This window comes from Ovis aries, chromosome 3 (genome assembly GCF_016772045.2).
Source record: "Ovis aries strain OAR_USU_Benz2616 breed Rambouillet chromosome 3, ARS-UI_Ramb_v3.0, whole genome shotgun sequence".
Classification (NCBI taxonomy): Eukaryota; Metazoa; Chordata; class Mammalia; order Artiodactyla; family Bovidae; genus Ovis; species Ovis aries.
Genome location: NC_056056.1, coordinates 8,393,902 through 8,421,340, shown reverse-complemented (window position 1 = coordinate 8,421,340; position 27,439 = coordinate 8,393,902). Strand labels below are relative to the sequence as shown.

General features: G+C 50.5%; 1 protein-coding gene across 3 annotated transcripts; it reads left to right on the top strand.

The window, feature by feature from the left end:
- Nucleotides 1-116: 116 nt before the first annotated feature.
- Nucleotides 117-27,439, top strand: FPGS (folylpolyglutamate synthase). 3 transcript variants are annotated; one of them, XM_060413780.1, is made up of 16 exons: nt 117-194; nt 13,412-14,761; nt 16,206-16,334; nt 16,426-16,479; nt 16,564-16,628; nt 21,209-21,323; nt 21,472-21,552; nt 21,682-21,743; nt 21,818-21,920; nt 22,234-22,311; nt 22,534-22,681; nt 22,796-22,885; nt 23,910-24,060; nt 24,491-24,566; nt 25,804-25,870; nt 26,616-27,439. In XM_060413780.1, the coding sequence occupies exons 2-16, from the start codon at nt 14,633-14,635 to the stop codon at nt 27,023-27,025; spliced, it is 1,758 nt and encodes a 585-aa protein (XP_060269763.1). In that variant the 5' UTR covers nt 117-194; nt 13,412-14,632; the 3' UTR covers nt 27,026-27,439. The 3 variants fall into 3 exon arrangements, with proteins under 3 accessions (XP_060269763.1, XP_012017788.2, XP_060269764.1); XM_012162398.4 differs by lacking the exon at nt 13,412-14,761; XM_060413781.1 differs by lacking the exon at nt 13,412-14,761 and having other exon boundaries at nt 117-514.

Here is a 27,439-nt window from a genome sequence, read left to right as displayed (position 1 = left end):
AAGCCCAGCCTCAAGGCCCGGAAGTCTCCAAATGCCCCCTCCCTAGTACTCCCTTCTGCCTGCTCACCTTTAACCTTCACCGGGTTGTTATTTAACTCACAGGAAGATTCTGACTTAGTCCTGCGATCAGAAATCCGGCAGGGAGGCTGAGAGATCCCTGGGCTGATCCCAGGATGAAAGCAGAGGCCTATCAGGTGAGATCTTCTCCCAGCCCCCTGCCCACCCACCCAGGCATGCTCCCTCAAGGCCGGCATGGGAGAAGGCCAGGTCTTGGGAATCCCTCCAGCTCCCCCGCCCCTCTGTGGCCCAGCCCAGGGCAGGCTTGGCAAAGATACCCATACCCGTGGGTCACTCCGTGCCCCATCCGGTGGGGGGAGCGGGAAGCCCAGGGATGAGAGGTGCCAGGCCTCTGGCTACTTGCTGGCCAGTGGCTGAGAAGCTCTGGTGGGAAGCAGCCATGGAGGAGCCAGGCCTATCCGGGTGTCCTCTCTCGGCTAAAACTGCCTCCTTCCAGGTAGGAGAACACAGTGACCTTGGACAGGCAGCCTTCTTTCCTAAGGCTACCTTCTGTGCAATGAGTGTAGATAGACCTCAGGGATCCAAGCCATTAGCGATGATCATAACCTCATACTTTGTGGAGACCTAAGGAAAAAGCCTTGTCATCCTACACCTTGTTCTGAAGGCCTGGGGTGGTCCAGGGCCCCCAACCCCATGGGCCTCACAGCTCCCTTTTCACCAACGGGAGGCTCCACAGAACCCCCCACCCAGTGTGGGGATGGGAAGCTCTGAAGGAGGACTGGGCAGCAGGCGTGGGAGGCGGCCGAGGCGGCCTTCAGGGTCCTCCTGTGAGCCATGCCACGTTTACAGACCGGGTTTCGTCTGACTTAACTCTCTGGACTGATCTATGAGAAAGAGCGGTCAGCTCTATTTTAATGATGATAATAACAGTGGCACTACTGATCAAAGTGCTCTCTACCTGCTGGGCCCTATGCCCACTGTTGTCTGTGTTTGATGATGAGACCATTATTGTCTTCATTTTAAAGATCTGGAAGGTGCGGGTAGGAGCTTGTAAGGACTCAGCCTGTTGAAGGTTTCTGCTGCTGCTTCTAAGTCACTTCAGTCGTGTCCAACTCTGTGCGACCCCATAGAGTGCAGCCCACCAGGCTCCCCCATCCCTGGGATTCTCCAGGCAAGAACACTGGAGTGGGTTGCCATTGCCTTCTCCAGTGCATGTAAGTGAAAAGTGGAAGTGAAGTTGCCCAGTCGTGTGCTAACCTCATCCGTGTGTGGAGCCCTTGCTCTATGCTCTGGGCCCAGCACCCCTCTTCCTACTCACCTCCAGACCTCTGAGGCCGGCAGGACTGTGACCCCCACCTTACAGATGAGGAGACAGGGCTTCAGGGGGCAAGGAGACCACCAGCTCAGAAGCGGCAGAATCATCCTTGGAGGGGACCAGCTAGAGCCAGGGGTGGGAACCCCAGGCTGTACTATGTGAGTCTATAGACGCTAGACAAGTTGCTTAGCCTCTTTGAGCCTCAGTTTCCTCCTCTATAGAATGGGCACCACAATATTGCCTCCCGCCCTCTCGGGATGGCTGTGCGAGGTCCTGTGAGGATCGCACAGCTGTTGTGGCTCAGCCAGATCAGCCACTGGGGCTGCACACCAGGCTGGCCGCTTCCCCCCGACCCCTGACAGAGAGGACCTTCCGCCCAGCAACAGAGGAGCAGCCCCAGAAGCCAGGGGGTGGGGGTTATGGCTTCTTCAAGGTCAGCCAGGCCCCCTGGCTCTTGAGGCCAGGACCCTAGAGAGGGGAGGTGACCTGACACACAGGGTGGTCCCCTCACCAGGGGCGGCTTCCTGGGCTGGGGAGTATTGGCATTTCGCAGAGCTTCTCATCTCCCTCTGAACTGAGAGCCAGCTCAAGGCCAGAGCCCAGTTAGTTGGCCAGAAGACCAGGCACCCCAAGGGCACAGGGCAGCTGTGGGCAGGGTCCAGGGATGCCTGGGGTGCACGATGGTTGCTGTTCAGTAACTAAGTTGTGCCCAACTTTTTGTCACCCCCACGAACTGCAGAACGCCAGGCTTCCCTGTCCTTCACTATCTCCCAGAGTTTGCGCAAACTCATGTCCATTGGGAGGCCTGGTATTACAGACCCCTGAGAATGACTACACCACTTCCCCTGTTAGGCCTTTGTTGTCTTCCCTGAGAAATGGGTCCCAGAACACACCTTCCCTCACAGGGTGTGTAAAAGTCCTTGCACAGTGCTGATATCTAGGAAGAACTTGTATTGTTATTTAAGAAAACCCATGTTACCAAAAAAAAAAAAAAAAAACTAGCCAGGGTTTCCCTAGCTTGATCAGAGGGGCTAAATTTGGAATCAAAAAGAGCTGGAACTGAGCTGAATCCTTGAACCAACTTGCTAGTTGGTGACCTTCCCAGGTGATTCCTTGCCTCCTGTCCTCTGTTTCCTCACCTGTAAAATGGGCTCAGTACAGCACCAGGCAAGGAGGAGGCTCTGTAAATCTTATCTCCAGGGAGAAGGTGCCAAGGACAATCATGGTTGCAGAGTGTCATAAACTGAGAAAACATGTTCCACACTTTATTTTCCCTCTATGAAAATTGGCAATCTGCTCTCAGGTTTGAGCAAAGAAAGGATCGGCCAGCTCAGAGACCACTCAGGCCCTTCGGGGAGGTGGCGGAACTGAAGCCAGCCTTTCAGTGGCATGTCCCACGTCAAGGCTCCACATCACACACCAGGTGCCCTTTGAAAGGCCTTCTTGGCTGTGAGTGGGGACCCCAGAAACTTCCCAGGAGCATCTGGGAGCCACACCTGCTTCCGGGTCAGTTCTGGCCCCTTGCTGGGCCTCAGCGTTCCCAGCTGCTGACCAGGAATGTTGATCAAGAAGAGCTCTGAGGGATTTCCTTGGCAGTCCAGTGGTTAAGACTTTGCCTTCCAATGCAGGGGTGAGGGTTCGATCCCTGGTAGGGGAACTAAGATCCCACGTGCCTCTCGGCAAAAAAAAAAAAAAACCCAAAATATAAAACAGAAGCAGTATTGTAACAAATTCAATAAAGACTTTAAAAATGGCCACATCAAAAAATCTTAAAAACAAAAAAACAGTAGAGCTCTGAAGTGCCAGTCACCTAACATGGAAGGAATCATTCATTCTTTTTCCCACTTAGGCATGTTACCAGGGGAAAAATTATAAAATACATACAAGCGAAAGGAAGGTAACAGTCACCTCTAAATAAAATTTTTTTAAGAGAAAAAAAAATATATATATATACTTATAAAAAAGTCACTTCTAGCCTTACCTCTCAGAGCTAATCATGGTTACCTTTTAGGAGAAAAATGCCCAGGCTAGTTTCTAAATTGTAATTATTTGAACAAAAATGGGATCCCAGTGTCCATACTGAGTCATCAAAAGGTTTGTTCCCTTAACAAGCTTCTTATATCAAAATTTACAATGCTCTGTTAGAAAACATTTATTTTGAAATGCTGATACCGTCACATGGTTTAAAATCTAAAAGGTACAAAAGGGTAGATGGCAAGAATGTGGCAAGGGGACATTTGATCAGAGATCTGAAATGATCATGAGTTAGTCACGTGAACTTTAGGGGGAAGATCATTCTGGACAGAGGGAATCCCAGTGCAAAGGCCCTGAGGCTCTGTCGTGCTCACTCTGTATGACCTCGGGCTGGCTGAGCAACCCCTCTGCCTCAATTTCCCATCTTCGTAAGAAGGATAATCACAGTATTCCTCAAGCTGCTGTGAGGATTAAATGAATACCTTTCATGCTAAGTGCTCAGTAGGTGTGGACTTTCACAAAGGTGGGCATGAGCTTGGTATGTTTGAGAATCAGAGGAGACCAGCAGGGCTGGGGGCAATGGTAAGATCAAAAGTTTGGACTTCATCCCAAGTGCAGTGAGAATCCATGGGGAGATTTGAAGCAGGAGAGAGGAGATCTGTTTTTTTTTTTTTTTTTTAATGATTTAAACAGGGATTTCCTTGGTGGTCCAGTGGTTAAGATTCCACACTTGCAATGCAGGGGGTGTGGGTTTGATCCTTTGTTGCGGAACTAAGATCCTCCATGTCATGTGGCATGGCCAAAAAAAGACAAAAAAGTTAAAAAAGGGGGGAAACAATTGCGGTTGTAGGGGTCAAGAGGAACAACAGCAAGGAGGCAATAGGTTAGACCAGCAGTGATGGCCTGGGCCTGGAAGGATGGCAGTGAGGCTTAGCTTTGTTTGTTTATTTACTTTTATAATTGTATTTGTTTATGGTTGAGCTGGGTCTTCGCTGCTTTTCTCCAGTTGCGGTGAAAGCAGGGGCTGCTCACTAGCTGCGGTGCGTGGGCTTCTTATTGGGGCAGACGCTCTTGTTGCAGAGCATGGGCTCTAGGGCATGGGGGCTACAGTAGCTGTGACGCGTGGGCTCAGTAGCTGCAGCTCCCAGGCTCTAGGGCATGGGGTCAGTAGTTGCTCCACGGCATGTGGGATCTTCCTGGGTTAGGGATCAAGCCGTGTCTCTAGCATTGGCAGGTGGATTCTTTACCCCTGAGTCACCAGGGAGGCCCGAGGCCTAGCTTTAGACTTGAGCCCCCTGGGTGGAGCTGTTCTCCAAACTGAAAAGCCCTGGGGAGCCGCTGAGATGCCTGCAGATGCTGAGAGGTCACCAGGCGCTCATGTTGGGAGCCAGAGAAGAGGGACATTTGAAAGTCAAACATGGTCACATGTTTGACATGTGACCAGGGACAGCAGGGACCACCTCAGGGAGAGGGGCGTGAGTCCCTGGCCGCCAATGGGAGGAGGTTGGAGGGGAGAACTCAGAGCCAGCAGGGCTCACCCAGCCAGGAAGGAGGAGGACCAGGAGGGGAGGTGTCCGGGAAGCTGAGAACAAAGGGGTTCAGGAAGAAGGGCGTCATCAGGTCATCAACCGTGTCACCTGCCGCCTGAGATGGAGGGTGATAAACAGCATGTGGGGCCCGGAGCACAGTTCCAGTTGTTTGTTTCCTCAGGGCCAACATTAGAAGCAGTAGAACCGCAGGGTCAGAGGGAGGCCCATTTTAAAGGTCCGCTGCCCTCCTAATACACTAAATCCATTCACACGTCTGGAGCCAGAATCAGGGTGAGGATAAGGAGAGGCTGTCCCACTGAGGATATGGAATTCTGTTTAAGGCAAGTTTCTTCTCACCCAGAGACAGAAAAGAATTTCCATGTAGGTCCCTGGATATAAGCTGACATTCAGAGGTGAGGGGAGTCCTCATGTATCAGAGGGTCTGAATCTGGATGTGGCCACTGGAAATGTACCCTCCCTTCTGAATGCTAGTCTTCTATATAAACCTGCCAAAGAGCTTGAACCTCCTCTGGTCTTCACAGAACCCTGGGTGGGGGTGGGGAATGGGCAGCGGAACCCATCTAGTCCTGGCTCTTTGGAGTGCCTTTGGAGACTCTTGGCATCATTAAGATCCACCCTCCCCTATAAATTATGAGATGGGACAGAACTCATTTCAGCCTTGTCCTATTAAGAAGACTGCAAGTCAAGACAAAATCAGAAATAGGAAGCAAATTGCCAAAGGTCACACAGCGCATCGACAGCAGAGATTAACCACCAGACTAGTGGTGGCGAGTTGGGGCAGGTTTTAAAGCCAGCAAATCTGGCTTTGTGTCTTAGCTCTGCCACACACTAGCTCACTCTGAATGAGCTGCTTACCCTCTGTGAGCCTCCATTTTGCCGCCTGTCAAATGGAGATAATCTTTCATTCCTATAATTCTTGGGAGGATTAAAAAGAGATTGCAATGCAAGTCCCAGGGATAAATGCTAAAGGAACCCACCCAAAAGACCAAAGAGGAAAAGTTTAGGGGAAAGGTGTTTCAGGCAGAGGTAAAAGTTGTGAGCATGAGCTTGGCCAAGACCAGGTCCTGAAGTCTTTTCCAGCTGTCCCGATGAGGCAGGAGAGAGAGCAGCAACTCAGGCAGATCTGAGTCTAGATAGCCCAGCATGATGCCTTTGCTGACCTGCTGTGTGGCCCCAAGCTGTCTCTCTCCCTCTGTGGTCCCCAGCCTCCTGTCCCTACAGGCTTTAAACAGAGATCGCAAATCTTTGTTCTTTGCAAGTTTCATTCTTCACTCTTCTCTTGCTCCCTGGGCAGGGTGCTCCAAGAGCAGAGCCTTGTCATCTGTCCCCACAAGCCAGTGTCTCCAGTGCCGAGCCCAGGTCTGGCAGAGACAATTTCTCACCAAATGAATGCATGGATGGATGGATCGATCACACCTATTCCCTTTGGGAGGGTGGGGAGTTGAAGCATGACCCCCTGGCCCCTCATTACCCTCCGTGATGCCTGCAGACCTGCCTCCCATGGGTGGACACTGGCCTGCTTGCCAGTTTCCCTGAGTCCTTGTTTTCTCTGCTCTCCACACAATGGATTTGTTTCTATTGTTCTTTGTGGAGAATGAGAACCCCTTCACAGTATCGCCAAAAGACCAACAGTGGTTCTTCGGGCGCACTATGAAAGTGCTTTTGATTTTCTCCTTTATATTTTTGCTACTTTCTTGCACAAATATCTGTGGCTTTTCAAATAAAAAGCAATGATGAGACTTCCCTGGTGGTCCAGCAGTTAAGACTCCAGGCTCCCAGCGCAGGGGGCCCTGGTTTGATCCCTGGTCAGGGAACTAGATCCCGCATGCCACAACTAAGACCTTGTTAGTTTTCAGTCACTCAGTTGCGTCAGACTCTTTGTGGCCCCATGGACTGCAGCATGCCAGGCCTCCCTGTCCTTCACTGTCTCCCGGAGTTTGCTCAGATTTGTGTCCATTGAGTCGGTGATGCCAGCCAACCATCTCATCCTCTGTCATGCCCTTCTCCTTCTGCCCTCAATCTTTCCCAGCATTCGGGTCTTTTCCAATGAGACAGCTCTTCGCATCAGATGGCCAAAATATTGAAGCTTCAGCTACGACCTGGTGCAGCTTCGCCTAAGGCCTAGTGCAGTCAAATAAAAAAATAATTTTTAAGCCATAATGCAAAGGAGATGAGGGGAATGCTAAAGAAATACAAATGACCTTTTTAAAAAATTAATTCTTTTTATTTTGGCTATGCTGGGTCTTTGTTGCTAAGCAGGCTTTTCTCTAGTTGTGCAGAGCAGGGCCTGCCCTCTAGTTGCAGGGCACATGCTTCTCATTGCGGTGGCTTCTTTTGTTGCTGAGCACAGGCTCGAGGCGTGGGCACTTCAGTGGCTGTGGCTCCCGGGCCCTGGAGCACAGGCTCAATAGTTGTGGTCCAAGGGCTTAGTTGCTCTGCAGCATGTGAGATCTTCCTGGACCAGGGATCGAACCCATGTCTCCTGCATTGGCAGGCAGATTCTTTACCACTGAGCCACTAGGGAAGCCCCTGACTTTTAAAGATAAAAAATGCTCACCCTCCTTCATCATAAAATAAATGCAAACGATAGCTACCCTGAGAATACATGTTTCCCCCAATGGGATTGGCAAGATCAGAGTTGGCTAATGGTGGGCGCTGGTGAGGAAGTAGCTGGCTCATGCCCCTCAGGGCCATGGGGGTGGAAACTGGCCTTGTCCCTATGGAGGACAACGTGGCAATCTGTATGAAAGTGTCAAATGCACATCACCTTTGATCCAGCCATTGCACTTCCTGGGATTTATCCATCAGATGTGCTCACACGTGGAAGGAGTGATGTTACCCACCATAGCATTGCTTGTGATGGCTAAATATTGAAAACCTAAACATCAATCAGTAAGAGGCTGGCCAAATACATCACAGTACTTCCACACCAAGGAGTACTGTGCAGCTTAAAAAAAGCAAATTTGCCAATACAGCCTCTCTTATGTGGCAACACAGTCCAGAATAAGGTCTAGGATATAAAGTTATATGGAAAAAGCTCAATGCAGACTCATGTATATAGTCTGCTGCTATCTTTGAGTATAAAGAAGTGTGTGTGTTAGTCGCTCAGTCATGTCCGATTCTTGGTGACCCCATGGACTGTAGCCCACTAGGCTTCTCTGTCCATGGAATTCTCCAGGCAAGAATACTTGAGTATAAACAAGAAATCAACATATATTCATATTTCCTTGTAATTGCATAAAATGTCTCTAGAAAAATCACAAGAAGCATAACTTTGCTTTTGGGCGGAGGAGTTAGGTTGCTAGGACCTGGGGTGGGAGGGAAGCTTTTCCCAGTGTACCTTTTCATACCTCTCACTATTTAAATGATATGATGTATTATCCATCCAAAAAAAAAAAAAAAGTGAGAATTTAAACACAAAATAAAAAGTAAGAAACAGTTTGAATACGACAAAGAAGATAAATCTATTGTATTCCTTCCCCTCTTAAATTTCCAGGTGTCGTTGGGTATAAAAATTGTCCTTGGAGGGAATTCCCTGATGGTCCAGTGGTTAGGATATGGTGCTTTGATGGCTGGGATCCCGCAGCAGTCACGGGATCAGCCAAAAAAAGAAGTGGTCCTTAGAGACTATGGAGGAAAGGCCACTGGGTGACTTTGCCAAGGCTTCTTGTTTTTGTTGTTCAGTCGCTAGGTCACGTCCGACTCCTTGTGATCCCATGGACTGCAGCGTGCCAGGCTCCTCTGTCCTCCATTATCTCCCGGAGTTTGCTCAAATTCAGGTCCATTGAGTCGGTGATGCTCTCTAATCATCTTATCCTCTGCCGTCCCCATCGCCTCCTGCCCTCAATCTTTCCCAAAAGCAAGATCTTTTCCAGCGAGTCAACTCTTCGCAAAGTGACCAAAGTGCTGAAGTTTTAGCAGTTTACTGAAATAGAAGCCTGGAAAGAAGCTCAGTTTCACTGCAGCCAGGGAAATACATAGTAAGCATGACAGGGTACTCTACACCCAGCCATCTGGGGGACATTCTGGAATAGGGGTGCTGTCTCTGCACAAACAACTGATGGGCTGCAACGTTTCCCATGCTGGGGGGAAGGAATGCAAATACCCTTGGACCCAACTGTTCCTCATCCCATGCAATCTCACCCTCAGAAATTTCAGCCCCTGGTGTAGATGCTATCCATGGCAGCAGAGCACTGCAGGCAAGTAGGGAATGCACCATGGGATAGCCACTGCTTCTGAGCTAGCAGTGCCCCCACCTCGAGTGGGGGTGGGGCAGGAGGAAGGTATAGAGGCTAGGAATAAGCACTCTGGGGTAGAGCTCAAATGCTGACGTTGTGACTTGGGCATGTGCCTTTATTTCTCTGGGCCTCAGTTTCCTCACTTGTGAAACAGGGCACAATACTGGTACCTGTTTCACAGGGTTTTGATGATTAAATGAGTAACTATGTAGAATGGATTTAAAACAGTACCTGGCCCAGAAAGGTTCTACTTAACTGTTTGCTATGTAATGGTCTTAAAGGGATCCCTCCTTATTTTTTAGGTTTTTTTTGAGGGGGTTGGTTTTATTTTATTATTTGACCCTGGAGCATTCAGGAGCTTAGTTCCCTGACCAGGGATTGAACCCATGCCCCCTGCAATGAAAGCACGGAGTCTTAACCACTAGACCACCAGGGAAGTCTATGGAATCCCGATAGGCTTATTGTTGAGTATGAATGTTAAGATACAGAAAGTATTATCATTTGCATCAGTTCAGTTCACTTCATTTCAGTTGTTCAGTCGTGTCCGACTCTTTGCAACCCCATGAATCGCAGCACGCCAGACCTCCCTGTCCATCACCAACTCCCAGAGTTCACTGAGACTCACGTCCATAGAGTCAGTGATGCCATCCAGCCATCTCATCCTCTGTCCTCCCCTTCTCCTCCTGTCCCCAATCCCTCCCAGAATAAGAGTCTTTTCTAATGAGTCAACTCTTCACATGAGGTGGCCAAAGTACTGGAGCTCCAGCTTTAGCATCAGTCCTTCCAAAGAAATCCCAGGGTTGATATCCTTCAGAATGGACTGGTTGGATCTCCTTGCAGTCCAAGGGACCCTCAAGAGTCTTCTCCAACACCACAGTTCAAAAGCATCAATTCTTTGGCGCTCAGCTTTCTTCACAGTCCAACTTTCACATCCATACATGACCACAGGAAAAACCATAGCCTTGACTAGATGGACCTTTGTTGGCAAAGTAATGTCTCTGCTTTCCAATATGCTATCCAGGTTGGTCATAACTGTTCTTCCAAGGAGTAAGCGTCTTTTAATTTCATGGCTGCAGTCACCATCTGCAGTGATTTTGGAGCCCAAAAAAATAAAGTCTGACACTGTTTCCACTGTTTCCCCATCTATTTGCCATGAAATGATGGGACCAGATGCCATGATCTTAGTTTTCTGAATGTTGAGCTTTAAGCCACTTTTTCACTCTCCACTCTCACTTTCATCAAGAGGCTTTTAGTTCCTCTTCACTTTCTGCCATAAGGGTGGTATCATCTGCATATCTGAGGTTATTGATATTTCTCCTGGCAATCTTGATTCCAGCTTGTGCTTCTTCCAGCCCAGCGTTTCTCATGATGTACTCTGCATATAAGTCAAATAAACAGGGTGACAATATATGGCCTTGACGCACTCCTTTTCCTGTTTGGAACCAGTCTGTTGTTCCACGTCCAGTTCTAACTGTTGCTTCCTGACCTGTATACAAATTTCTCAAGAGGCAGGTCAGGTGGTCTGGTATTCCCATCTCTTTCAGAATTTTCCACAGTTTATTGTGATCCACACAGTCAAAGGCTTTGGCATAGTCAATAAAGCAGAAATAGCTGTTTTTCTGGAACTCTCTTGCTTTTTCCATGATCCAGCAGATGTTGGATCCAGTTGATCTCTGGTTCCCCTTCCTTTTCTAAAACCAACTTGAACATCTGGAAGTTCATGGTTCACGTATTGCTGAAGCCTGGCTTGGAGAATTTTGAGCATTACTTTACTAGCATGTGAGATGAGTGCAATTGTGCGGTAGTCTGAGCATTCTTTGGCATTGCCTTTCTTTGGAATTGGAATGAAAACTGACTTTTCCAGTCCTGTGGCCACTGCTGAGTCTTCCAAATTTGCTGGCACATTGAGTGCAGCACTTTCACAGCATCATCTTTTAGGATTTGAAATAGCTCAATTGGAATTCCATCACCTTCACTAGCTTTGTTTGTAGTGATGCTTTCTAAAGCCCACTTGACTTCACATTCCAGGATGTCTGGCTCTAGGTGAGTGATCACACCATCGTGATTATCTGGGTCATGAAGATCTTTTTTGTACAGTTCTTCTGTGTATTCTTGCCACCTCTTCTTAATATCTTCTGCTTCTGTTAGGTCCATACCATTTTTGTCCTTTATCGAGCCCATCTTTGCATGAAATGTTACCTTGGGATCTCTAATTTTCTTGAAGAGATCTCTAGTCTTTCCCATTCTGTTGTTTTTCTCTATTTCTTTGCATTGATCGCTGTGGAAGGCTTTCTTATCTCTTCTTGCTATTCTTTGGAACTCTGCATTCAGATGGGTATATCTTTCCTTTTCTCCTTTGCTTTTTGCTTCTCTTCTTTTCACCGCTATCTTTTTATTTGCATCAGCAAGGTTCTATAGGGAGTTCTCTGGTAGTCTAGTGGTTAGGATTCGGGGCTTTCACTGTGGCCTGGGTTCAATACCTGGTGGGGGATTGAGATCCCGCAAGCTGGGCTGCGTGGCCCAGAAAAACCAGAAATAAAAAAGCGCAAGGCCCTAGTTGAGTCTGTGATTTCATGAGCAGACACGCACTGTGGGACACACACTTGGTCGTCAGTGTTCTTGATGTTCAGTCGCTAAGTCGCATCCAGCTCTTTGCGACTCCATGGACAGTAGCATACCAGGCACCTTTGTCCTCCACTGTCTCCCAGAGTTTGTTCAAATCCACGTCCACTGAGTAGTGATGCTGTCTAATTGCCGCATCCTCTGCCGCCCCCTCCTCCTTTTGCCTTCTGTCTTTCCCAGCATCAAGTTTTTCCAGGGAGTCAGCTCTTCATATCAAGTGGCCAAAGTGTTGGAGCTTTAGGTTCAGCATCAGTCCTTCCCATGGATATTCAGGATTGATTTATTTTAGGATTTCCTGGTTTGATCTCCTTGGCTGTCAATAAGAATTACCAAAGGTGGGGGGAGAGAGAGGGTTAAGCAAAGGAAAAAAACACATTTAATGACATTTTATGATAAATTTTATGCAGTTATTAAGTTATAATGTATAAAGAAAGTTTCAATGATTTTTAAAAAAGAAGAAAACTAAGCGAGACAATGACCTGTCCATCTCCCATGCGGCAGGGGTGGGGGCACCCAGCAGTGATATGAAGAGCGGAAGTCTAGCCAGTGACAGAATCTTCCAACACATGCGTTTATTTCAAAATAAAACAGTCTCTGGTAAATATTTAGACCCAGTGTCTGCAGGAAAGAGGAAGAGACTACTACCATCAGTTGTTAAGGGACTGCCTTTTATCTGAGCAAACTTCTCTAGAAGCTTCTTGCAGCAACTCCCCACCCCCACCCAAACACACACACCTTTCCAGGTCTCAACTGTAGAAAGGGAATCTCCATTCTACTTTTTTCCCATGCTAGCAGTTGGGACCAAGAAGGTCATATACAGGGACTTCCCTGGTGGTCTGTGGTTAAAACTCTGCATTACAAATGCAGAGGGCCCAGGTTCAACCCTTGGTCAGGGATGTAATGGAGGGGCCAAAAAATAAAGTAAAAAAAGATTAAGAAAAGTAAAACAAAATATTTTAAAATAAAGAGCCAAAGTATTAATTTAAAAAATTAAGCCATAGACAAAAAAAGTTCTGAAAACTCCAGGACAAACCTGGATCCTCCACCCACAGGTAGGACAGATTACTGCCCTCTCTGAGGGCAGCTCTCTCTAAACAGCACATCTTCAAAGGTGCAAATCTGATCTTGTTACCCTTTCTTAGAACCATTTTATTGTAATCCAAATTTAAATGCAACTCAATTTCTTATACGGCCACAAGATCCTGCTGGATCTGGCATCCTGTCACCCTGGGGCTCACTAACTGTGCTCAATCTCCACAGCTCATGAGGTCAGGATGTCACCTCTTCCAGGAAGCCTTCCCAGGCTGCCCAGGAATAGTTAGGGGGCCCAGTAGCTGTAGGTTCCTGGTTTTTGGTCTGTTATCCCGCAGTCGAGCTGTCAGATTCGTGAGGGCAGAGGCCTCATCCCCGCAGTTTGTTGTCTCTGTGTTGGGTCAGGATGTTTTGGGAGCTGCGATTCAGTGACCTCCCTGAGGGGTCCACAAGTTCTGTCATTGTATCCTGGCTCGTTGAGTCCTAAAATGTCAATGTTCACTCTTGCCATCTCCTCTTTGACCACTTCCAATTTGCCTTGATTCATGGACCTAACATTCCAAGCAACCGAACTGGACATGGAACAATAGACTGGTTCCAAATAGGAAAAGGAGTAGGTCAAGGCCATATATTGTCACCCTGCTTATTTAACTTATATGCAGGGTACATCATGAGAAACGCTGGGCTGGAAGAAGCACAAGCTGGAATCAAGATTGCCGGGAGAAATATCAATAACCTCAGATATGCAGATGACACCACCCTTATGGCAGAAAGTGAAGAAGAACTAAAGAGCCTCTTGATGAAAGTGAAAGAGGAGAGTGAAAAAGTTGGCTTAAAGCTCAACATTCAGAAAATGAAGATCATGGCATCCAGTTCCATCACTTCATTGCAAATAGATGGGAAGCAGTGGAAAGTGTGGCTGACTTTATTTTTCTGGGCTGTAAAATCACTGCAGATGGTGACTGCAGCCATGAAATTAAAAGACCCTTACTCCTTGGAAGGAAAGTTATGACCAACCTAGACAGCATATTGAAAAGCAGAGACATTAGTTTGCCAACAAAGGTCCATCTAGTCAAGGCTATGGTCTTTCCAGTGGTCATGTATGGATGTGAGAGTTGGACTGTGAAGAAAAGCTGAGTGCCGAAGAATTGATGCTTTTGAACTGTGGTGTTGGAGAAGACTCTTGAGAGTTCCTTGGACTGCAAGGAGATCCAACCAGTCCATCCTAAAAGAGATCAGTCTTGAATATATATTGGAAGGACTGATGCTGAAGCTGAAACTCCAATACTTTGGTCACCTGATGTGAAGAACTGACTCATTGGAAAAGACCCTGATGCTAGGAAAGATTGAAGGCAGCAGGATAAGGGGATGACAGAGGATGAGATGGTTGAATGGCATCACTGACTGAATGGACATGAGTTTGAGTAAACTCCGGGAGCTGGTGATGGACTAGGGGGCCTGGCATGCTGCAGTCCATGGGGTCGCAAAGAGTCGGACACGACTGAGCGACTGAACTGAACTGAACTGGTCCCGGCTCGCAGCTGGTTCTGGCCTGGAGCAGGGCTGCTGACTGGCACTGGCTATTTGAGGGGGAGTGGGGGTAGGGGGAGTGCGGCCAGATCCTGGAGAAGACGACGAAAAGAGTGTGTAGTTTTCTAAGGCAGAGGACTCCCGCGGGACCTTACCCCTCATAAACATGAACGAACTCCCCGGCTGCGCTGGGTCCTGCCCCTCACAAAGATGGCGTCCCACGGATTCTTATTGGTCTCAGTGGGCTCAATGGGCAGCGCTGATTGGCGAAGAGAGGAGGCGTGTCGGGGGCGGGCGCAGGAGCTTAATTTTTTTCAGTCCGGGCCTAGCGTGCAGCTGCCTGCCCCTCTACTATGTCTCGGGCACGCTGCCACGCTCTGTTCCTGGCAGCAGTTTCTCCGCGTGGTGCAACAACCAGGGTCGCAGCGCGGCGAGGGTTGAGCGCGTGGCCTGTGCTGCAGGAGCCGGACATGGAGTATCAGGTATCTTTGCCCGCCGGCGGGAGGTCACGCAATGACTCGTGAGCCAGCCTGAGGTCACTTAGCATCTGGTCTGCGCCAAGCTGAAGAGGGTGACCAGGAGCCTGGGACCGAGAGACTCGCAGGGGTCGAGGGGCTGGTCGGGTGGGGACCTTCTGGAGTCTGGAGGTGGGGACAGGCACCAGGAAGTTGGGCCCGGCTCTACCGGATTTGGAAATTCTGAGGCTGAAGTGAACCGCGGTTGGAAGAGAGGAAAGGGACGCCTGGTGGTAGGACTAGCGGCTCAGCTGAGATGCTGGAGTTATTACAGTGTCTCCGGACTCCGAAGCAGCAGTTGCGGGTGGAGGAGAGTAGAGGGATTCGGGAGTTCAGACTTGGGAGATCCAGGAGTCTAGATGTGGGTTGGAGTCTCCAGGATTCAGGAAGAAGGAGATCCAAGTGCTTAGAATTGGGGGGAAGGCAGAACTCAGGAGCAGAGGTGGTGGTGAAAGAACACGGAAAACAAAAATCTTCCTCCTGGTTCTGTGCCAAAGGCCAGTTGCCAGAGACCAGCACAGGATGCTGGCCAGGTAGGTGGCACCAGTTTGATGAGTGGGGCCTGCAACCAGCCATTGAGGCCCTGAAGGATTATAAATATCACTCCCACTTCCACCACCCAGTGTGAACTGTCCTGAGGCTATACCTACCTGCCTTCTTGTCTGGGCAACGCTGGCACACCCTTCCTCCCTCTGAGACTCCTCTTTACCAACTGGTTGCTTCAGGCAACTCTTCTCTGTGTCAGAATGTGGGATCCCAATCCTCAGGGTTAGGCATGGAAGCCTCCAGGAATTCCTAGTTCTGATTCCTTCAGTTCTAAGATCCTAGCCTTCTGTGGTTCTGGCCCTACTTTAGGAGGAGCCTGATACAGTGGTGAACTATGGAGGGAATTGGGCTTCCCCCGTGGCTCAGTGGTAAAGGATCTACCTGCCAGTGCAGGAGATGCAGGGGACGTGGGTTCAATCCCTGGCTCAGGAAGATCCCCTGGAGAAGGAAATGGCAACCCACTCCAGTATTCTTGCCTGGGAAATCCCATGGACAGAGGAACCTGGTGGGCTACAGTCCATGGGGTTGCAAACAGCTGGGCATGACTGAGCATGCACACACGCACACACGCATGCACACATGGAGGGAATTAGGGCAAAGGCCTGAGAGTGAAGCCTAGTCCTGCTAGTCATTTTACCTGTTTTTGCCTGGCACTCCCTAGGTGAAGCTGAACTGCCCCAGGCTCCCATTTCTGCCAGAGCTTGAAAGATGCCACTTCTTTCTCAGTGGTGCCTAACCTCTGGGCTGGGGCACCAGGGCTGGCATGGCAGTCCTGGTACCCTGGCCTAGCCACTGGCATGCTGTGTGCCTCTGTCCCTATGGGCCCCTAATGCGCCTTAACTTGCTACCTGGGGTTCACCGCCAGGATGCCGTGCGCACACTCAACACCCTGCAGACCAATGCTAACTACTTGGAGATGGTGAAGCGTGAGCGGGGTGACCCCCAGACACAGCTGGAAACCATGAAGCTGTACTTGGCACGGAGTGGGCTGCAGGTAAGGTGGGAAGGGCCTGTAACCACCTCCACTCCCCACTTCTGTCTGTGTGTCCTGTGCCTGAGGCAGGGACTTTGTCTGTCTGTCTTAGGTGGAGGACTTGGACCAACTGAACATTATCCACATCACTGGGACCAAGGGGAAGGTGAGTCACAGGACCCAGGGGTAGGGCGTCCGCGGGCTGGGGTCGGGGGTTGGGACCTGCCCAGACAAGACCTTTTCTTTACAGGGCTCCACGTGTGCCTTCACTGAACGTATCCTCCGAAGCTATGGCCTGAAGACGGGGTTCTTTAGGTACTGAGGTACAGAGGGATGTGGTGTCTCCTAGCTGTCTGGGGGGCTCTGGATCCCACCTGCACCTCAGGGCCAGGGTCACCCACAGGAACTCAGCTATATGTCTTTCTGCCCAGTGTTTATTTATTCAACATACATTCAGTTAGCATTTAGCGTATTAGCCCAAGTTTATGGCAATCTCTAATTTTCATAATGCAAAGAACTTGGGGAGGGGGGCAGCAACTTGAATGGATAAATGAAATACACAGCTGGAAAAGTCAGATATCTTTTAATTTCTTTTTTGGCCACATCATGCGGTATGAGGGAATCTTAGTTCCCTAACCAGGGATCAAACCCATGCCCCCTGCAGTGGAAGCGCAAAGACTTAACCACTGGACTGCCAGGGAAGTCCCTCAGATGTCTTTTTATTTTTTCAGTTCAGTTCAGTTCAGTCGCTCAGTCGTGTCCAACTCTTTGTGACCCCATGAACTGCAGCACGTCAGGCCTCCCTGTCCATCACCGACTCCTGGAGCCTACCCAAACTCATATCCATTGAGTCGGTGATGCCATCCAACCATCTGTCATCCCCTTCTCCTCCTGCCCTCAATCTTTCCCGGCATCAGGGTCTTTTCAAATGAGTCAGCTCTTTGCATGAGGTGGCCAAAGTATTGGAGTTTCAACTTCAGCATCCGTCCTTCCAATGAATATTCAGGACTGATCTCCTTTAGGATGGACTGGTTGGATCTCCTTGCAGTCCAAGGGACTCTCAAGAGTCTTCTCCAACCCCACAGTTCAAAAGCATCAATTCTTCAGTGCTCAGCTTTCTTTATAGCCCAACTCTCACATCCATACATGACCACTGGAAAGACCATAGCCTTGACTAGATGGACCTTTGCTGGCAAAGTAATGTCTCTGCTTTTTAATATTCTATCTAGGTTGTCATAACTTTCCTTCCAAGGAGTAAGTGTCTTTTAATTTCATGGCTGCAGTCACCATCTGCAGTGATTTTGGAGCCCAAAAATATTAAGTCTGACACTGTTTCCCCATCTATTTGCCATGAAGTGATGGGACCAGATGCCATGATCTTCGTTTTCTGAATGTTGAGCTTTAAGCCAACTTTTTCACTCTCCTCTTTCACTTTCATCAAGAGGCTTTTTAGTTCCTCTTCACTTTCTGCCATAAAGGTGGTGTCATCTGCATGTCTGAGGTTATTGTTATTTCTCCCAGCAATCTGGATTCCAGTTTATCCTTCCTCCAGCCCAGCGTTTCTCATGATGTACTCTGCATATAAGTCAAATAAGCAGGGTGACAATATACAGCTTGACGTACTCCTTTTCCTATTTGGAACCAGTCTCTTGTTCCATGTCCAGTTCTAACTGTTGCTTCCTGACCTGTATACAGGTTTCTCAAAAGGCAGGTCAGATGGTCTGGTATTCCCATCTCTTTCAGAATTTTCCACAGTTTATTGTGATCCACACAGTCAAAGGCTTTGGCATAGTCAATAAAGCAGAAATAGCTGTTTTTCTGGAACTCTCTTGCTTTTTCCATGATCCAGCGGATGTTGGATCCAGTTGACCTCTGGTTCCCCTTCCTTTTCTAAAACCAACTTGAACATCTGGAAGTTCATGGTTCACGTATTGCTGAAGCCTGGCTCGGAGAATTTTGAGCATTACTTTACTAGCGTGTGAGATGAGTACAATTGTGCGGTAGTTTGAGCATTCTTTGGCATTGCCTTTCTTTGGAATTGGAATGAAAACTGACCTTTTCCAGTCCTGTGGCCACTGCTGAGTCTTCCAAATTTGCTGGCATATTGAGTGCAGCACTTTCACATCATCATCTTTTAGGATTTGAAATAGCTCAATTGGAATACCATCACCTCCACTAGCTTTGTTTGTAGTGATGCTTTCTAAAGCCCACTTGACTTCACATTCCAGGATGTCTGGCTCTAGGTGAGTGATCACACCATCGTGATTATCTGGGTCGTGAAGATATTTTTTGTACAGTTCTTCTGTGTATTCTTGCCATCTCTTCTTAATATCTTCTGCTTCTGTTAGGTCCATACCATTTCTGTCCTTTATCGAGCCCATCTTTGCATGAGATGTTCCCTTGATACTCTGATTTTCTTGAAGAGATCTCTAGTTTTTCCCATTCTATTGTGTTCCTCTATTTCTTTGCCCTGATCACTGAGGAAAGCTTTCTTAGCTCTCCTTGCTATTCTTTGGAACTCTGCATTCCAGTGGGTATATCTTTCCTTTTCTCCTTTGCTTTTTGCTTCTCTTCTTTTCACAGCTATTTGTAAGGCCTCCCCAGACAGCCATTTTGCTTTTTTGCATTTCTTTTCCATGGGGATGGTCTTGATCCCTGTCTCCTGTACAATGTCATGAACCTCTGTCCATATTTCATCAGGCACTGTCTATCAGATGTAGTCCCTTAAATCTATTTCTCAATTCCACTGTATAATCAAGGGATTTGATTTAGGTCATACCTGAATGGTCTAGTGGTTTTCCCACTTTCTTCAATTTAAGTCTGAATTTGGCAATAAGGAGTTCATGATCTGAGCCATAGTCCACTCCCAGTCTTGTTTTTGCTGACTGTATAGCGCTTCTCCATCTTTGGCTGCAAAGAATATAATCAATCTGATTTCGGTGTTGGCCATCTGGTGATGTCCATGTATCGAGTATTCTCTTGTGCTGTTGGAAGAGGGTGTTTGCTATGACCAGAGTGTTCTCTTGGCAAAACTCTATTAGCCTTTGCCCTGCTTCATTCTGTACTTCAAGGCCGAATTTGCCTGTTACTCCAGGTGTTTCTTGACTTCCTACTTTTGCATTCCAGTCCCCTATAATGAAAAGGACATCTTTTTGGGGTGTTAGTTCTAAAAGGTCTTGTAGGTCTTCATAGAACCGTTCAGCTTCTTCGGCATTACTGGTCGGGACATAGACTTGGATTACTGTGATACTGAAGAGTTTGCCTTGGAAACGAACAGAGATCACTCTGTCATTTTTGAGACTGCATCCAAGTGCTGCATTTGGGACTCTTTTGTGAACTGATGGCTACTCCATTTCTTCTAAGGGATTATTATATATATTTTTTTAAGATTTATTTATTATTTATTGGCTGTGGTGGGTCTTCATCACTGCTGTGCGGGCTTGCTCTAGTTACGGCAAGCAGGGGCTACCCTTCATTGTGGTGTGGGGGCTTCTCATTGCAGTTGCTTCTCTTGTGGAACACTGGCTTTAGGGCACGCGGGCTTCAGCAGTGGCCGCACTCAGGCTCAATAGTTGGTGCATGGGCTTGGTAGTTCTGCAGCATGTGGGATCTTCCCAGACCAGCAATCGAACCAGTGTCCCATGCATTGCAAGGCAGATTCTTAACCACTGGACCATCAGGAAAGCCCCCTCAGATATCTTTTTGTTAACTTAAATTCCTTACACAGTTTTAAAATCACACAGAAATATTTATCAGTTAGGGTATCTTTGCCATAAGGAGCAAAAAGCCTGGCTAGTAAGGGCTTAGACAGTAAGCATAGGGTATGATGCCCCTGTCAAGCTCTCCCTAGTGGGCAGCAGAAGGGAACCCTATCGCTGTGCCAGCCTCAGCCGCTGCTTTGCCCGCTGGGCAGCGCCCTGTCTTGGCCACATTCAAGCATCTAAAATCTAAAAGAGGATTGGAGTGAGCTGGTGGGGATAGATGGGGTCCCTCTTCCTGAAGCTATATGTGCCTTTCTTAAACCCATCGCTGGCAAAGCAGTGGAATTAACATGCCAGTGAATCGCTCAGGTTTCACTCCCTCGTCTTGGGGCATTCAAGATGCGTGCCTCCTTTTATTTTACCAGTTCTATCAAGTGACCTCTGTAAACAACTGAAACCAGCTGACTGAGGTCCTTTCAGATCAGTGTGTTTTCCCTCCACAGTTCTTTGTTCAAAATAGAGAAATGGAGAGGATTCATAATATGAAAGGGTCTTTGAGGATTCAAATAGAAGCCCCAAATTGCTCATCTAAAATAATTTGAGGGGTTAAAAACCCAGCCTTCAACTTGGGCCCATGTGGCCTCATGGGCCAGTCTGGGGCTGCAACTTGAACACAGCTGATGAGGCCTTGTCCTCAAGGGCAGGAAGACAGACAGACATTATGGGGACAGATGTTGGCAGAGTAGCTGATGGGTGTGGGCTGCTGGGGGCGGTGCTGTAGGAGCCCAGAGAGCATTCCTGACCAGCCTGGTGGGGAGGATCCTTTCTGTCTGCTGGAGGAGTGGTCTTACTTGAGATCTGTGTAGTGGGCAGGCCCACAGGTAGGCCTGGAGATAGAAAGTATGTGGGCAGGGGTGGGAGGAAGCAGGGCTGGAGGAGCTAAAAAATAGTCCAGAGGGTGGGGGGCACAGGGACCTTCCAAGGGATGCAGGAGAGGTGAGGCACGGAGGCCAGTGGAACCAGCCCCACTGGGGCCTAGAAGGCCGAGATGAGGAGTGAGAAGGGTTTTCAGCAGGACAGTGACATAGCCTGATTTGTTTTTCCAAAAGACAGGTCTGACTATGGGGTGGGAGGCGGGGGCAGCCTGGGGGTCTTGGGAAGGGAGTTGCCTGATGACCCTGGGTCTTTCGACAGCTCTCCCCACCTGGTGCAGGTGCGTGAGCGGATCCGCATCAATGGGCAGCCCATAAGCTCCGAGCTCTTCACCAAGCACTTTTGGCGCCTCTACCACCGGCTGGAGGAGACCAAGGTGCCTGTGCCAGAGGGCTGGTGGATGGCCAGGGTAGGGGACCTCAAGTGGGTGGGTAGACCCAGAGGGCGCTGCGCATCCCAGGACACCATCTCCCCCAGCACAGAGGCTGCAGTGGCCCCGAGCTCTGACGTGATCCTGTCCACAGGACGACAGTAGCTGTGTCTCCATGCCTGGCTACTTCCGCTTCCTCACGCTCATGGCTTTCCATGTCTTCCTCCAAGAGAAGGTGTGTGTGGCCCCCTCCCCAAAACCCTGTGTTCCAGACCTTGGGGAGGGGAATCTCAGCAGGCTAAGGGCTCCCATGCGGCGTCCAGGAGTCCCTGTGCCCCCTGCCATGCCTTCTGATCCTCTGTAGGTGGACCTGGCAGTGGTGGAAGTAGGCATTGGCGGGGCTTACGACTGCACCAACATCATCAGGTGAGGCCGATGGCTTGGGGAGAGGGATGGTGGCCAGGAGCCCAGGGGCATCCTGGCCCTTTCGTTTCCTGCAGGAAGCCTGTGGTGTGCGGGATCACCTCTCTTGGCATTGACCACACTGGCCTTCTGGGGGACACGATGGAGAAGATCGCATGGCAGAAAGGGGGCATTTTTAAGGTGACCTGGGGAGGGGAGGTAAATGGATGGCCTGACCCTGGCCCTCAAGATTCAGGGAAGGGGGGGGTGCTCATTTGTGTCTTGACTCAGAATTAGGTCCTGGAATCAGTGGGGTCTGGATTCTCATGGGAGCTCTATGTGGGACTGGAACAAGTTGAGCCCCATCTCTGGCCTCAGTCTCCCCATCGAGGGGTTCCCAAAGGTCCACTGGGGGAAGGCTAAATGGGCTGCCCAGAACCAGGGATGTGGGGGCCAGAGATGGGCGGTGGAGCACCCTGGGCAGCCCCTGGCTCACTGTTTGTGTCCTGCACAGAGTGGCGTCCCTGCCTTCACCGTGCTCCAGCCTGACGAGCCGCTGGCAGTGCTAAGGGACAGGGCTCAGCAGATCTCAGTGAGTCTGATGGAACTGCCGGGGGGCAGAGGAGGACTGACTGGGGAGGCACTTTATCCTCTGGGCCCTCGGTTTGCTCATCTGTGTTCATCCAGCTAGGATGCATCTCGATTCTAGGAACAGGGTTTGGTGGGTTCTGGTCAGTGTGTTCTGGTAGATGGAAGGGCTGATGACATCAGGAAGGGCCATCCCCTGAGCAGCTGCTTCCCACCTCCCCTGCAGTGTCCCCTCTACCTGTGCCCACCACTACAAGCGCTGGAGGAAGGGGGGCCACCGCTGACCCTGGGCCTGGAGGGAGAGCACCAGCGGTCCAATGCTGCCCTGGCCTTGCAGCTGGCCCGCTGCTGGCTGCAGCAGAAAAGTTACCAGGGTAAGTGGGCAGGTCAGTGGGTGGGCAGGGGACAGGTGGACCTGCCTCTGAGGGCCCTTAGAGGTGAGGACCAAGCCCACTAAAGCCCTCCCTCTCCCTTCCCTTCCCTGCCAGATGCTGGGGAGCTGAAGGCATCCAGGCCCAGCCTCCCGGGGCAGCTACCCCCAGCACCTGTGTTCCAGCCCACGCCCCACATGCAGCAGGGTGAGTTGGACCTTCCTGCCCAGCTGGGCCCCCTTCAGGTGTTTTCTTTTGGTCTCCTATTAGAGAGGTGGGGCCAATGGTGCCTTAAGAGAAAGGACTCTGCTGAAGGCAGCAAGCTTCCCGCACTTTGAGTCCGTGAAGTCTCTCTGAACCCGTTTGCCCATCTGCCAAGTGAGACTATGATAGGATCCACAGAGAGGTGCTGTCACTAAAGGACTGAGTCCAGAGCCTGGTGGATATGGGATAAAGTGCCTGGCTGGCCCCGTGGTAGCTGCCAGAACTATTATGCTTGTCATCATCAGGAGACCATGAGGGTCTTGAGGACAATGATACTCTTCAGGTTTCTTGCTTCCCCTCAAAGCTTTCAGCACATAGTAGGACCTCGTGGCTGTTAAAGCCCTTCAGCAGATGGTACCAGGGAGACCACTGTGTGCCAGGCCCTGTGTCAGGGCTGTGAGACAGTCCTGGAGCCAGGGAGTTACATCCCAGCCCCAGGACTTGGGGCTTCCCTGGGGTCTCAGCGGTGCCGAATATGCCTGCAATGCAGGAGACGTGGCAAACACAGGTTTAATCCCGGGGTCTGGAAGCTCCCCTTGGAGAAGGAAACGGCAGCCCACTCCAGTACTCTTGCCTGGGAAATCCCATGGACAGAGGAGCCTGGCAGACTACAAGTCCAGGGGGTCACAAAGCGTCCGATGCAACTGAAGCAGCTGAGCACACAAGCCCAGGACTCACTCGCTCTGTGACCTAATCTCTCTGAGTCAGGGTTCTCTGCCTGCATTTTGGGACTAATATATGACAGCAGCCCCTCTCTCAGGGCCTCCTGGAAGATTCTACCCGATAAGGCAGCCAAACAGTTAATCCCAGCGACTTGGGCCCAACCAGAGGCTTCTGTGCCGATCAGAGTGGCGAGTAATGAGGGTTCTGCGTGCGGGCAAGCAGTTAGTTGAGGACCGGAGTGGGAGATTACGGGAGGGCTGCCTCGGGGCTGCTCCTGGAGGACTGCCTTGCTCCCCAACCCCAGGGCTTCGGCACACGGAGTGGCCAGGTCGGACGCAGTTGCTGCGGCGCGGGCCCCTTACCTGGTACCTGGACGGCGCGCACACCACCAGCAGCATGCAGGCCTGCGTGCGCTGGTTCCGCCAGGCGCTACACCGCTGCGAGCGGCCGGACAGGTGAGCAGCGGGCAGGGGCAGTGTGGGGACACGGGGTCCGGGGGAGGGGGCGGGACCTCGGGAAGGATGGGGCGGGGCTTGGTCTGTGGAGAGGGGCGGGACCTTGAGGAGGGGTGGAGCGTGGGCGGGGCGAGGCTGGGTCAGTGGGGAGGGGTGGGACCTCGGGGAAAGATGGGGTGGGGCTTGGTCTGTGGAGAGGGGCGGGACCTTGAGGAGGGGTGGAGCATGGGCAGGGCCGAGGCTGGGTCAGTGGGGAGGGGAGGGACCTTGGGGACGAATGGGGCGGGACGAGGGGACAGGGTCGGACGGGGACAGTAGGGGAGGAGAGGCAGTTTCTGGAAGAAGGATGGGGCGGGGCCCGCGGAGAAGTGGTGGGAGGTGTCACCGCTCTGGCCTCCCCTCCCCCGCCTCTAACTCTTCCCTCTCCCAGTGGGTCCGAGGTGCGCGTCTTGCTCTTCAACTCCACTGGGGACCGGGATTCCGCGGCCCTGCTGAAAGTGCTGCAGGTGAGGAACTGGCTGGGGTATGGGCAGCAGGGAGGCCAGCTCGGGTGCTGGCTCTGACCCCCAGCAGCCGTGCCTTCATCCCTGAGCCTGTTTCCTCAGCTGGAGAATGGCACTGATTGCTCATTCCCCTCCTGAACTGTGTTATAAAAGCATTGGGCACAGGGAAGTCAAGTCAGAGGTCACTGCCCGCATTCTCCTCCGTGGTCACACTCAAGACCAGGATTATAGGCAGGACCAGGTAAGTGGTGTGAGGTGCAGGCTCTGGATTCAGTTGTCAGGTTCCCTTCAGCCACTGGCATGTGACCCTGGATAAGAGATGGCATTTCTCTGAGTCTCAGTTTGCCTTGCCATAAAACAGAGATGTTACTATGATACCTGCTTCTAAACTTTGGTTTATCCAAGAAGACACATAGAGGATAATGGCCCATAAGTATATGAGAGTGTACTCATGCCAGATCATCAGTACAATGCAAATCAAAACCACAAGGAGATATTATTATCTCACACCTGTTAGAATGGCAGTCATCAAAAAGACAAGAGAAAGTAAGCATTGGAGAGGATGGAGACAAAAGGGAATACCTATGAACTGTTAGTGGGATATCATTTCACAGCAGCTGTGGATAATAATAGGATAATAATAGAAAGGTTTCTCAAAAAAGTTAAAAACTGGTATGTTATATGATCTGGCAATTCCACTTCTGGGGATTTATCCCAAGATAATAAAAGCACTAACTTGAAAAGATTAAAAAAATAATAAAGTTTGGTTTAAGTGGTCACTGGACTATTAAGCATAGAGGGAGGGGCCCCACTGTGCCCAGGGAAACTGAGTCTGCCCTGGCTGTCAAGGCTGAAAGGGTTCCTAGGGATCGTTTCCCATTTCATAGACCTGGATGCTAAATCTGTCCTTCATATCCACGACCTCGCTCCTTTGTGCTCAGTAGATGGGTCACCTTAAGCCAATGTGCACGCCCCCTCCAGTCTGTCTCGCTGTCTGTGTTGGGCCGTGCTGCCAAGGCTGCAGGCCATATGGGGTACACTGAGGCAGATGGGGTGGCAGGGGTCATGGAAGTGCTGTGGGTGGGTTTATGCAGCAGCGTTCCAGTTCAGCTGGGCGTGGAGGGGGGTGCATCTCTAGAGATGGGGACATGGATGTGGACTCTGGGGGTGCTGTGTGGAAGTCAAGGTAGGGGGCCTCCTCTCAGGCCCTGACACTGAGCTTCTCCCTTTGGCCTTCTAGCCCTGCCAGTTTGACTATGCCATTTTCTGCCCTAACCTGGTAGAGATGGCATCAACAGACAATGCAGGTGAGTTGACAGGCATGGTCCCTGGGGTGGGCAGGCAGCAGAGGGCCCTGAGGTGGATTGCTGTGTTGGTGACAGTGGGGGCTTTTAAACTGGAGGTCTTGGGTAGGAACTAGATTTGTTTTATCGTATAAATCAATACCCTTTGGTACATTTTGAATGTTGCATGTGACTACAATACTAAAAAAGAATTATTGGGGAAACTAGTTTTCAAAATGCAGGTTACAGCCCAGTGATGGTTCTTGAAATCAGCTTAGTGGGTCTCAACCAGCATTTTAAATAGAACAGAGAGTGTCAGTGTGTCTTGCACAAAATTAAGGGTAGGTACTGTCTGATGACATTCTCTTCTAGACGTATACGTGTACACGTGAGTCCTGGGTTACTATTATAAAATGTATTCTTTTTTACTGTGGGTTATGTAAAGAGTTTTTTTTTAATAATCTAAAAAATACAGATCTCCAGGCCCCACATCAGATGGCATGGGGGATAGTCTGGGAAAGGCAGTGAGTTAGGGCAGAAAGAGGTGCTCCGTGGGCAGAAGCCCTGGCATTGAAGCTAAACTGCCTGGGCCTTTTCTCACCATCTTTGTGACAAAGGGCAGTCACCGAACTTTCCCAGCCTCCGTTTCCTCAGCGCTAAGGACGGACGGTGCTTGTATAGAGCCTGGCATTGAGCAGGGGCTCACGGCATGCTTCCCCTCCCCCACCCCGGGCTGCCTCACTGATGTGTCCGTCCCTGTGCCTCGCAGACCAACAGAACTTCACAGTGACACTGGACCAGGTGCTGCTCCGCTGCCTCACCCACCAACAGCACTGGAGTCGCCTGCATGAGAAGCAGGCCAGCCCGGACCCCTGGAGCACGCCGGGCCAGGAGCAGGGTGGGCCCGCATCTCTGCTGCTGGCGCCTCACCCACCCCACACCCACGGTGCCAGCTCCCTCGTCTTCAGCTGCATCTCCCACGCCTTGCAGTGGATCACCCAAGGCCGGGACCCTGTCTTTCAGCCGCCCAATCCCCCAAGGGGCCTCCTCGCCCACCCTGTGGCATACAGTGGGGCCATGGTACTCCAAGAGGCTGCCGCCGTCCACGTGCTGGTCACAGGCAGCCTGCACCTGGTGGGCGGTGTCCTGAAGCTGCTGGAGCCCTCCCTGTCCCAGTAGCCCAGGCAGTGAGGTGGAGGGGATGGGCGTTTGCCCTGCATCTCCCATGAACTCCTAAACTATTTGCCTTCTGTGCCTTCCTGATTCTGTCTAGACTGACCCAGGGTCTTGGGCTCTAGGCAGTGAAATAGAGAGCTGGAGGCAGGATGCTGAGCTCTGTCTCTGAGCCCCGGATGCCCCTAGCCTCTTCTTCTTGGTTCTCCAGCTGTTGGAGCACCCCTGACCGTCCAGCCCTTCTCTACTCCTACCCTGCCTGCTTCCTGTCTCGGGCCCGCCTGGGTCCCTGCCAGCTGTTGGCTGCTGGTTGATCATTTCCTCCTTCCTCCCAGTGACCTTCTGGGAAAGGAGAGGGTCCCTGCCTGGGCCCCCCAGGGCGCAGAGGGTGGCTGAAATGATTTAAAGCTTTGAACTTTT